We start from the raw sequence: 12,454 nt of genomic DNA on the forward strand, positions 1-12,454 counted from the left end.
GAGGAAGAGCAAGAGGAGGAGGTAGTGGAGGAGAATGAGGAGGCGGGGGAGAAGGAGGTGGAGGATGAAAAGGAGGAGGTGGAAGAGGAGGAGATGGACGAGGACCAGGGCCGGGAGGAGGAGGACAAGGAGGAAGAGGTGGAGGAAGCGGGTGAGGAGGCAGTGGAGGAGGATGACCAGGGGGAGGAGAAGGAGGAATAGGAAGAGGACAAAACATAGGAGGAGTATAAGGAGAAGGAAGAAGAGAGGGTGGAGAAGGATGAGGAAGTAGAGGAGGAAGAGGAGGAGGAGGACAAGCAGGTGGAGTAAAAGGAGTTGGAGGAGGAAGAAGAGGAGGTGGACGAGAAGGAGGTGGATGAGGGGTAGGTGGAGGAGGATGAAGAGGAAGAGTGTTTTAAGAGCAGTGGGTGGAGGGTGTGGTGGAGGGAGCAAACTTGGAGGTCCATGCAGCAGTGGTGGGGTTGCATGTTGTACAGGACTGCAGCAGCAACCTGTCGTCCACGACGAAGGCAGGGGGCGGGGAGTTGGCTACAAGCTCCCTTCTGGTCCACACACATTGACTATTTTAAGGGCGTTCTTTCCCGGATGTTGTTCAAGCAGGCCGAGGTGAGTGGGCGGGGCGCTCATCCAGCTCAGTGAAGCACAGTCCATGACACTGTGGACCCGTGCTTTGCAGACAGCGGCGGCTTGGCTCTCGGTGTTGAGTTTGCCGGCCACCCCCGGTGCTCCCAGTTTCTGACCCACCCTGACGGGTGCTTGGAACGTGACACTTTGCTCTCTACAGTGACTCCCAGGACGCCAAGCGCTTTAGCAGTGGCACCGCCGAAGTGCATGTCCAGCTTTGAAGGGTTGCTCTTCCTCAAGAGTGTCATGAATTTGCACTCTGACAGTTCAAAGGTGGTCTTCCATCCGTCTCCCCGGATGTTGATATGGTGGAGATCCCTGCTGAGGCTGGCTTCCACTTCAGCTCGTCCTCACACATCAGACATCAACCAGGTCGTCGGTGGAGATGGCGAGGTGAGATGGCGAATAGGAGGGGACCAAGGGTTGAGCCCTGCGGTACCTTGTAGATCTGAACCTTAAAACACGGTGGAACTGGCAGTGCATTGCATTGTGGGAGAACAGCATTGGAGTTTTCAGATGAGACGTCTGAATACCCTTAAAAGAGTATGTATTATGTTCAGTCATTCAGACCTGTCAGTTTCTCTTTGCTTTTTCTCTTATTTATTCTGCTGTGCTACATACTGCAACACCCAATATGTGTGTCTGTAGACCGGGAAGAAGTTAAATACCGTGGCGTGGCTGACAGTTGTGGCAGCTTCTTCTGTCGTCCATGCCGTGTGAGATCTGTCTCTATCTCACAGCGGAACTGTCGACACTGGCGAGATATTAAACTCCTCCCTCGTCTATCTACACAGAGCGGATGTCTTGATACGAGACTTTTTTGTACCAATTTTTCCATCGTTGTGTGTCAACCGAACCCAAAGTCGTTTCAATTGATCCAGTATTGGGAAATAGCTTGTGCACAAATGGCCGCCCACCAAGCTTGGATACGCAGTGCAATGAGGATGATGGATGAGTGTGTGTGTGTGAATGGATGACTGTGAGGCGTGCACTGTAAAGCGCTTTGACTCATATGACTAGAAAAGTACATAAATGAGCCTATTTACCAAAAAAGAACAGAGCGGTGTCTGCAGGTGTCAGAGAGCTACAGTATATAAGAGATGATTTTCTCTTCCACATGTATCACATGCAAGTATTACACAGGTACTACGGGAAAGAGGTTTGAATAAGGTAGAACCAGGGTTACGCACTCGATGATCCCATATTAGTACAGTTTCCTTTTGGTCAGAAAGCAAGGTTAGTGATAAGTAACAGGAATAAACCTAAATCTAACAATTACGTTTTTGTAACACATGGATAAATAAAATTAGATAAAATGTTTATGTTGAAATTACGACCTCATAAATCCGAATTCTGCGCTATTCAATGACTGTTTTCAGGACTCCCATGACACCCTGAAGTACATTGGAGTAGCTTTGTACTGCAGTTGCATGTGGTGTGTTATCAGTGTGTTTCAGGTTTGGCCTCACCAAGTCCTGGTTGGCGGTGACCCTTCCTGAGGAGAGCAGCAAGTAGTTCCAGCCGAGGAGCAGCAGCAGGAACAGCGGTAGCATGAAGAGCTCCCAGTGCCACACCGTCACCAGGAAGATCTGAGGAGGAGACCACAGGGTATGTGTTATGAAGCAGCGTTTTTAAGCCACTGTGCCGTGTAACCCCGCTGTGCCATCAGAGCTCATCGGGCATGGCAAGAAAATGTTTCAATATCCACATGAAGCAGCGTTATGTAACTTTTGGCATTTGGAATTTGGTATCAGTATTTGGGATCGGACAAATTTGAACCTTATTGGTCACGTTGTAACAACAGTCTATGCAAACACACACGTAATAGTTACACCACCCCTTGCACGGACCTCGCTGCTTCCTGGAGCCATGGGTCCGTGGGGAGGGAGGGTGCGGGGATTAGCCCCCTGCTACCGGTGTAGCTACCAGATGTGCTTGGCCTGCCAGATCGGCTCGCACGTGCAAGTCAGAGGGTGAGACAAACCCCATGAGGTGGCGGTGCCGGGTGCACCACTGGCCCCTCTCATCTCTGCCGTCGGGGAGGTGAAGCGGCTACTTTGGTGTGAGCATAATTACCGGACATTTTGAGCGGCAAATTTATAATTTATCGGGTTTTTAAAAAAAAAATTACCAGGCAAAAAATAACAGGAAATTACTCGAGCCCAACATCAAGCAAGTGACATAGAAGTGCCATAAAATGTAACGCACTTTTCCCGCAGTTTCAGAAATCTCAGAATTTTCACCATCATTTTGTTCTGTCAAAATGAGTTGGTGGAATGCAAAGTCCCATTCCTTCACCTCTTTTTGCTTTGGCCTTTCCAAAGCAAAAAGAGGTGACTTTTCAGTTTGTTAGTCAAAGATTCACTCTTTTGCTAGAATGACTCCCGACTCCCGAGTCATTTAAAAGATTTGTTCGCTACAAACAATTTGTTTGCCTTGTCTTGCATCACTACTATTAAACCATAATAATAAGCACAGTTTTACGTGTTTGTGACGTTTTTAGTGGTTAACAGGATAGTACTTTAGTGCCGTGGGATTATTTCACTGTAGAAACTGTGACATGGCAAAGAAAAGATTGAGATCCACTGTTATAGAGCCACTCACACATTATTACATTGTGACATCATCATCATCATCATCATCATCATCATCATCATCATCATCATCATCACGTTTTTCTCTCATTGTCCGGGGGCCCCGGGGGCTCCACAGTCTAAAGCTCCCCGCCATTGTTGATTAATCTATAACAGCTTTATCCAAAACCTCAATGAAAAAGAAGCAGAGAGGAACATCAAGCCTCTGAGCTGTGCAGCCGCTGACGGCAGATTCCACTCTTCGAGCGTTTGAAAGTAACATTGGAGAGGACGACTTTTAATATCTTTTAAATACTATTTATAAACAGGCAATCGCTCGGCGCCCTGGCAAAGTGCCTAACATAAAGTATGATATGGCCGCGGCGTCTCTTAACGAGTCCATCAAATCCTCTTACTGTCTGACGAGGCACATATGTGCCCTGGAAGGAGCGTTTGCAGCGTTTAGCCCCTCTGCGACGGCGATGCCCAGAGAAGCCAGGACCCCCGGTGGAAAATAAGATGGATCACGCTGAATGAGTAATCCCTCATAATTCTGTAAAAAGGAGTGGTGCTAACACCCACCGCATTTCACAGCGGAGCGCTAATTGGACAGCCGCATTTAAACCCATTTAGTGACAGCCTAATGAGTCTGTCTGCGACAGGGAAATGATCAGGAATGTGTGAGAGGGGGGTGAACACACCAGCACCGGAGACGCCACAGCAATGAAGGAAAATATGAACAAAAATGCGAGAAAAAAAAAACCCGCCCCCCACAGCAAGTTGAATCCTAATATCTGATTATGGTGTGATTATGGAGCGACGTGGCAGACATATGCTCCACCCCTGACGTAGCATGTTCCGTGTGCACCTTATCACACACAAGACACGATCCATTACCATACCACATCATGATAATAACGGGGGTTTTCTTTAACATAGCACAATAAAACCACCGCCGCGCTAGCTGGTGCCGCTGTCTGAACGGCGGAGAGCTGGAGGCGGTGTGGAGGTGGAACAATATGCTCGCGATAAGCCCCACACACGACCTGGAGGCCTCCAGCGCCGGCCGTCAACAGCAGACCGCCGCTGTCAGGGCTCCCTGCACGTTGCTATGGGGGGGGGTCTCTACCTACCGCCAGACCAGACCAGACCAGACCAGACCAGACCAGACCAAACCAGACCAGACCAGACCAGACCAAACCAGACCAAACCAGACCAGACCAGACCAGACCAAACCAGACCAGACCAAACCAGACCAGACCAAACCAGACCAGACCAGACCAGACCAGACCAGACCAAACCAGACCAGACCAAACCAGACCAGACCAGACCAGACCAGATCAAACCAGACCAGACCAAACCAGACCGGACCGGACCAAACCAGACCAAACCAAACCAGACCAAACCAGACCAGACCGGACCAAACCAAACCAGACCAAACCAGACCGGACCGGACCGGACCAGACCAGACCAAACCAGACCGGACCGGACCGGACCGGACCGGACCGGACCAGGCCAGGGCCCCCCGGGGGGTTTCAAACCTTCCCCCGGAAAACAGCCTGAACCATGAGTAATGCATCGTGCGCCTTGGGCTCCGCCAGCTCCACCAGGCACAGCGGGGCGACCGAGAGGAAAGGAAATAACACAAACAATATGTTATTTTTCAAGCTATTTCTCCTGAATTCCTCTTTTACACCTGCAACCCTCCACAGCTAGAGCCGGAGCTCCAGGAAAAAAAAAGAAAAAAGGTAAACAATGAATATGCATGATGCAGAGGTAGAGCACCTACAGCGGGTTATGAATAACCTACGTCATGTGTTGTCACCTGAGCTCCTGGGAGCCCACTCTAACCCCCCCCCCCCCCTCCCCACCCCCACCCACCCATCCCACCCATCACCCCGGAGGAATTCATTGAGCCGGCTGGCGGACAGGTAAGCCTGTCACAAACAGAGAGGATGAGATGGTGGAGGCGGAGGAGGTGGAAGGAGGGAGGGGTGGGAGGGGAGGAGGCAGGGAGGAGGGAACTGCCTGAAACTGACACGGGCCCAGCAGGAACGTTGAACCTCCTTGCCCTCGCCGCGAAAGCTGCTACATTAACCACTAAAGTCTAATTGCTCGGTCTCTGTCTTCCCGCGCGAGTCAACAGAGGGAGCCAATTCATTTCCGCCCGGGGAGCCCACCAGCTCGCTCGCTCGCCCGCCTGCCCACCCGCCAGAGAGAGAGAGAGAGAGAGAGAGAGAGAGAGAGAGAGAGAGAGAGAGAGAGGGGATCTGTCACAGGTATTCATAATCGCCCACTAATGCAAATTTCTGGCTCGCTGCGTTCCGGCTCGGCGGACGAGATAAAAGCTGGCGAAGGAAAAGAAAAAAGAAATACACAATGCCTGTGTGTGTGTGTGTGTGTGTGTGTGTGTGTGTGTGTGTGTGTGTGTGTGTCTTAAATGAGGAGAATAAACCAAAATCTGTCAGAAAATGTCCCTCCCTCTCCACAATCCCTCCCTCCCTCCCTCCCTGGCAGTGTCCGCTGCATTTACATGCTTTTTTAACACTAATGTAACAAAAAAAAACCAAAATGTTTGGGGAGGAGGGGGAGGAAACATCTGGGAGAAGCCGTTCGTTCCTTCAGATTCCTTCACTCAGGTGAGCAGACGGAGGAGATGCCAATCTCCGGTAATGAGCGGAGGCACAGCTACGCCTTCACACACTCTCTCTCTCTCTCTCTCTCTCTCTCTCGCCCATGTGAAATGGAGACAGAGCTAATTCCCCCGCACTAAGTGGTTTATGTTTTATTAGCGAGCCGCTGAGTGATTAAAGGACGTTGTGGACAAAGTACAACCTGTCAGGCTTAGTAGTGAATTTATCACGGAAATAATCCACTTTTTTTCATATTATTTTATTTGTGTTGGGCTCCCGCTTTTAGACTCCTTCGTTTCCATCTGGAGAGGTCGGCGGACGGAGGTTTATTTTATTTTATTTTATTTTTTTATCCCTCAACAAATTACATGAGACATGGAAAAAAAAATAATAATAATTTTTAACTTTAAACCTTAATCCGCCACCATCGCCCCTCCCCGTCCCCACCCCGTCCCCACCCCGTCCCCACCCAAACACTACAATGCTTAATATGTTCAATGGGTGGTAGAACAGTAATTTGTTGAGAGCAAACTAAGGTAAAGCAACAAAAAAAGAAAAGCAAAGAAAAAGGAGAAAAGCGGGGGACCTAGTAGTTAATGATCCACCTCAGCATTTAGGTTTACACACAACACAATTGGATAATGAACGACTTGTAATTGAACAAGTGTGTGTGTGTGTGAGTGTGTGTGTGTGTGTGTGTGTGAGGTAGAGGATGGAGGAGGAGGATGCAGGAAAAGGCCCTCGACAAACACCATTTGGCTGAAAAATGTCTGTATGATTATGCACGGTGGGGGGAGGCAGAAGAATGAATTAATAAAACTATTAGCGCTGTGCGGTGGAGTAGGCGATGGAGATGGAGATGCACTCTGCTTAGCCACCTGTAAGCGTCTGGAGAGAGGAGAGAGGGGGGGGGGGGCAACACCCTGGGCAAATGCAGTCCTGCCCCAGCGAGGTTAAGAACGGCCCTGACACATTTGTTTTATCGAGCCATTAATATGATTCGGCTAAATGCATTCCCTGCTCCGTCCCCATGCAGATCCCACTGCACCTAATAATAAAGCACTCAGCGATTAGAAGTGTGAATAAAATAACTTGGGAGGGGTGGGGGGGTAGTGTGCAAGCATGGCAGCTCCCTCCCTCCACCCACACTCACACCCACACCCACACCCACACTCTCCCACCAGAAGAGGGGGCGGTGGGGGACGAAAGGACAAAGACACCCTCGCTAAGAGGTTCTTCCATCCAGTAAAATGATTAATAGCTGAAGAGGAGGTGGGGGTTTGGGGGTGGGGGGGGGGGGGGGGTTCCTCCATCCCTTAACTATAGCTGATTGGCAGACTTAACGGAAGACTTGCCAAAAGGCTGCGTCTGTACATTAGGACATTATCAGAGACACGGGGCAGTAAATGTAAGCGTCGCGTGCGGCGTCCCCAGACATAATATTGTAAACGAGCCAAAGCCGCCTTCAAAGTGACGTTTAAAACATATGGAGCTGTGAGGCCGGCTTTACGGTGAGAAAAACAAACAATAAAACTGTTCTTTTTTTTAAATATTTAACAAAAATTAAAATATATATTTTATATATATGATTTTAATAGATTTGTATATTAAACAGTATATATATATAATTATTTACATTTTTTAATTTAAATAATCTAGATTATTATCAGAAATTGTTTTTTTAATTTTCTTTATATTTTCTTCCAATATTTTTTACTATATATATGTGTGTGTGTGCTTACATGTTTTTATTTAATATATAATTTATATACATATAAATTATCTAAATGACTTCCTTTTTGGGGTTTTTTTTTTTGTTTTTTTTTAACTAATCGTGACATATATGCAGAATCTTTCTCTTTGGCCGCATCCCCTCCTCTGTCTCTCCTTTAGCTTTTACTACAGTTGGTGAAACTAAACAATGCCGGGTAAAAGTGCGGCGAGAATCATGAGGGTCAGCGATGGGGGCTGTGGACGGATGCCAGACTCCATGAGCATACACTGGGAGAGTTTAACAAGACTGACTACAGCCCGGGGTGAGCGCGCACGTGCGTGTGTGTGTGTGTGTGCGTGTGTGTGTGTGTGTGTGTGTGTGTGTGTGTGTGTGAGCGTGTGTGTGTCTACCCAAGTTACCAGAGTATTAATCTGTTGTGTGCTTACACATAAATAAGTAGGAGTGCAGTGATAAAAACAGGAAATAAATAAATGTAAACTTTTTTTTTTTTTTTCCGGGTGAAATCCAGGGCAATAACAATTAATCTGCATTACTTACTCAATTAAAACACATACACACACACGAAAAAAGATGAATAATGAATCAAAGAGCCCATCAGCTCATCTCAAGCACGCAAGCCCTCTTTTCCTTTCCTTTTTTTGTATTTTTTTGGGGCGGGGAGGGGGTGGCAGTCTGGCTGAGGGCCTATGTCGGGGACGGCGAGCAGCGAGCTTTAAAGTCGCTGTAAACGCAGAGCAATGAGACATGTCATTTGCGGTGCACTCATGCTGCTGTGTGTGTGTGTGTGTGTGTGTGAGGTTGGGGGTGGTGGGGGTGGTGGCGGTAGTGGCGCATGGGTGTTTTTTTTGGGGGGGGGGGGGGGTGTCAGAGGCAGAGGAAGCCCAGATAAGACTCCTCTCCGGGGCAGGTACTGTACAGTGTGTGGGCAAAGCACGGCGCTTGGAGCCAGCGCCGAATAAATATTTCACATACACTCAGCTCAAGAACCTGATTTTTCTTTTTCTTTTTTTTTTTCCAGGGACAGAGGGGGGGGGCGAGGGGGGGAGAGAGAGAGATGGAGAGAGGGGGGCTACACTCCACCCGAGAAAATTGGGAACCTTATCTCCCGCTCCGGAGCTCGTAGCGGCTCTCGCTGCATCACACGATTCAAGTCTGCGTTTCTGTCGGGTTTTTTTTATTTTATTTTTTTCTTTTTCCCATTTTCTTAAATTTAACCAGCGAGGTCATTTACTAATTTACTTACTGAGCTTAAATCGATGTATTTCATTTATGGATTCAATCTTAAATCATCAAAAATAAATAAATTAAAATAAGCCAAGCAAAACAAATAAATTAAAGTGCCAATTCCATAACACAGTTACGCCTAAATATAATTTCAGATTCCGGAGATAATTTCAAAACAAATTGTAAAGCGGGCGTCGGCGGCGGTGTTGAAGCGACGCATCTATAAACTAATTTGATTTAATTGAGTGATCGAGTTTATACTAATTGCAAAACAAAAGGTTAATCACGGAGGAAAGAAAATAAATGATAAGGAGAGGAAAAATAAAATAAAAGAGAGAGAGAGAGGGAGGGAGCAGCATCTTTAGCATTAGTGCTGGCTGTTGTTTCACCCACCCTCCCTCCCTCTTCCTCTACCCTCCCCTCCCCCGTCTGACACATGCCAGGGCCCCGGTTCGGGGTCCGGTCGGGGTCCGGGGGCCCCGTGGTGCCTGTCAGCGCCGGGCGCTCTGACCCGGCGCTCCGGCACCGGCCACCAGTGTTTAATCCGTGTCGGGTGCGTTAACACCGAGCGACCTCCCGGGTGACAGATCTGCCATGCGAGCCTGTTCCCCCCCGAGGAGGCTCAAGTGGGCAAGGGAGGGAGGGAGGGAGGGAAGGAGGGAGGGAGGGAGGGAAGGAGGGAGGGAGTGCCATGGACTCTCTCTCTCTCTCTCTCTCTCTCTCTCTCGCTGTCAGCTCGGTTCGTGTGCGCGCTAAGCGGCCCTCGGCCCCCGGAAGCAGCCGCACAGGGGGCGGACAGGTCGCGGGCCTCGGCCGCCCGGGGGAGAGGGGGAGGGGGAGCGGTGGGGGGGGGTAATGTCCTCTGCGACTGGGAAGGTGTTGGTGTTGGGAGGCTGCAGTCATTATGGGATGGCACACACACACACACACACACGGGGTTAAACACGGAGCAAGGCTTCGTCGTCTGCTACTGCCGACGAAAAAAAGTTCATAGAAATGGAAAGTACAGAGAGAAAACATGACGCCACAGAGAGAGCCTCGCTGCACAGACTGAAAAGCTGCTTTTTCACCGAAAGGCTCTGGTTATTCACCAGAACGATCTGGTTATTTATCCAGACACTCTGGATTATCTCTTTAACGACAAGGAAGGCAACGTAAAAAAGAACCAGGCTGCCTCCTAAATAAGTACACATACAGTACTGTGCATATAAACATCTTGAAAATGAGAGTAATTCCACAGCCCGAGTGCGGGAGCAGCGTAGCAGTGTCATTAATTTGGCTTTATATATATATACATATATATATATATATGTATATATATATATATTCATATATACTGTATATTCTGTACTGTATTCATATATATATATATATATATATATATATATATATAAATATATATTCATATATATATATTCTTATATTGATATATAATAATCTCTTGAACTTGGAACTTAATATATATATATATATATATATGAATATATGTATATATTCATATAAATATATATATATTCATATATACTGTATATTCCTCCAGGCTCAGGAGCCGTAAACAAACAAGCCGTTTAGAGAAACTCAATAAAAGTATTCTGTCAGTTCTGCAGGTAACAATATGCTATTGTTTAAATATTAATGCATCTCACAAGAAATAAAACAAAACCAAACAAAACACCGGTGCTTTCTGTTATTGTTGAGCCCCCACCGCCAACGAGTTTTTAGCAGAACAGCCCCTCCCCAGACGCCTGCGCCGCCACTCCACCACTCTGCAACTTTCTGCAACTTTTTTTCACAGGGAAATTGAGTGTGAAGCAGAAAACAAGACGACCACACACACACACACACACGCACATGCGCACACGCACACACATGCACACACACACACACACACACACACACACACACACACACACAGTCAAGCATTCCACACTGCATTGCAGCAAAAAACCCACAGACGTTTGGACGATCTGGTCATTTTGGGGGACGGTGTCACCGGGCGGGAATGAGGCTTTGATCCGGGCCGTCGCCGGTGTTATGCTTAATGGCCTCCGACCGGCCCGGCTCCACACAGGTGGTCTCCAGAGGCCCCTGGAGACCAGATCTGGCCCCCGAGGGGCCCCTCATCTATCTGGGGGGAGGGGCGGACGACCCCCCCCCCCCCCCCCAAAAAAAGGCCGTCCACTGCAGCTGCAGACTGCGTTTACAGCTGCATGGCATCAAACGTTCATCAGACGCCATCTTTACAGTGTGTGATGTGAGGCAATCAGCGTTTCACAGGCTGTCGAGCGACGCCCGAACCAGTTGCTACCTGGCAGCGGCAGAAAGGGAAGGCGCTTCAAAATGTGCACATAAGGTGCACGGCTTTCCCTTTTCTAGTCTTCACTCCTGACAGACGAGGTAGCTCGCACATTAAAATATTAATTCTTCTTAAATACTTAAAGGGCTCTAATGACAGCAAAGCCCCCCCCCCCAACCCCCCCAAAAAAAGAAAAATTAGCTTTCAAGTGTAAATGATCCCCTTTCTTTCTCTTTCTCTTTCTCTTTTTTCTTTTTCTTTTTTCTTTTTTCTTTTTTCTTTTTTCTTTTTTCTTTTTTCCTTTTTTCTTTTTATTTTTAACTTTCATCCATCTCATCTAAAACAAGAATTATTCTCAACTCCAAACTTCTGAACGAGATTAATTTTGGCGGTATGATGCACGGTCATTTACCTTCCCCTCTCTCTCTCTCCTTTCCTCTCTCCTTTCCTCTCTCTCTCCTTTCCTCTCTCTTTCTCTCCCTCCCGCCCCCCCCCCCTGTCATTCCCTCCATCACACCGAATGGAGGATTTCACCCCCCCCCCCCTCTCCTCCGCGGGCCCCACGGCGCGGGGCCCCTTCGCACTGAAGAGCTGTAGCGCCATCTCCAGGCCGCCCGCGTCCCTGCGGTGGAGAACTCTGAGTGACCCCTCCGCAGTCACCGCTGATGTATGGCGCCTTCATCCGGCTCAGTCTTAGCGAGACGCACATCTAAAGGCCGCTACTTGATGAAGATATTGAACTGTCACATTCCCTCCTTTTCACGGGAGCCGAGGAGCCGTTGTCAAACTCCTGAAAAGTGCGGATCCTGCGCTCATTACCGGAGCGTCAACAAGCGGAGAAAAGAGGGAGAAGGAGGAAAAGAAACAAAACAAAACAAAAAAATGAATAAAAATGAAAAGTGTTGTTTGTATCCCTATTTGACTGATGAAGATGTTGATGAGGACTCGCCAGAAGTTTGCCTCAGACGCACAGGGGCGGAGATCCTTCCACGGATTACCTCATTAGAAAAGGAGCTATTTTGAAACTGGCAACCCGTGGGCAGGGCGCGGAACGCCGCTTCAAAAGCATCCCGGACCGGGCGCTCCGGGGAGAATGCCCAATCAAAACGGGTAACCTCCAGACTCTGCAAACAACGATAACAACCGCACCCGCGCGGTTTTGTTTTAGTTTTCTTTCCCCCTCTCCTTCCCCTCCGTATATTCTCCTCTCACCCAAATCAGCCTTTTTCCCAAACCACGGTCCCCGCGCCCCCTGAAGGCGCCGCTTTCCCACCGCGTCGCGCAAGTCGCTGAAATACTCCCTGGGAGCGGAGAATACAAATAAAAATACTTCCTAAGGCCACTTAACATGCAGCACGTCGCTAATGTA

General features: G+C 48.4%; 1 protein-coding gene across 1 annotated transcript in view; it reads right to left on the reverse strand.

Moving 5' to 3' along the window:
* Nucleotides 1-12,454, reverse strand: part of mctp2a (multiple C2 domains, transmembrane 2a) — a gene marked incomplete at its 5' end in the record, with an annotated part of 39,984 nt that overhangs the window by 12,362 nt on the left and 15,168 nt on the right. The window contains one exon of the mRNA XM_080002934.1: nt 2,094-2,213. Coding sequence (XP_079859060.1) covers nt 2,094-2,213 — 120 coding nt within the window. The remainder of the gene's footprint in view (nt 1-2,093; nt 2,214-12,454) is intronic.

The sequence above is a fragment of the Zeus faber genome, assembly GCF_960531495.2.
Source record: "Zeus faber genome assembly, chromosome: 6".
In the NCBI taxonomy this organism is placed as follows: Eukaryota; Metazoa; Chordata; class Actinopteri; order Zeiformes; family Zeidae; genus Zeus; species Zeus faber.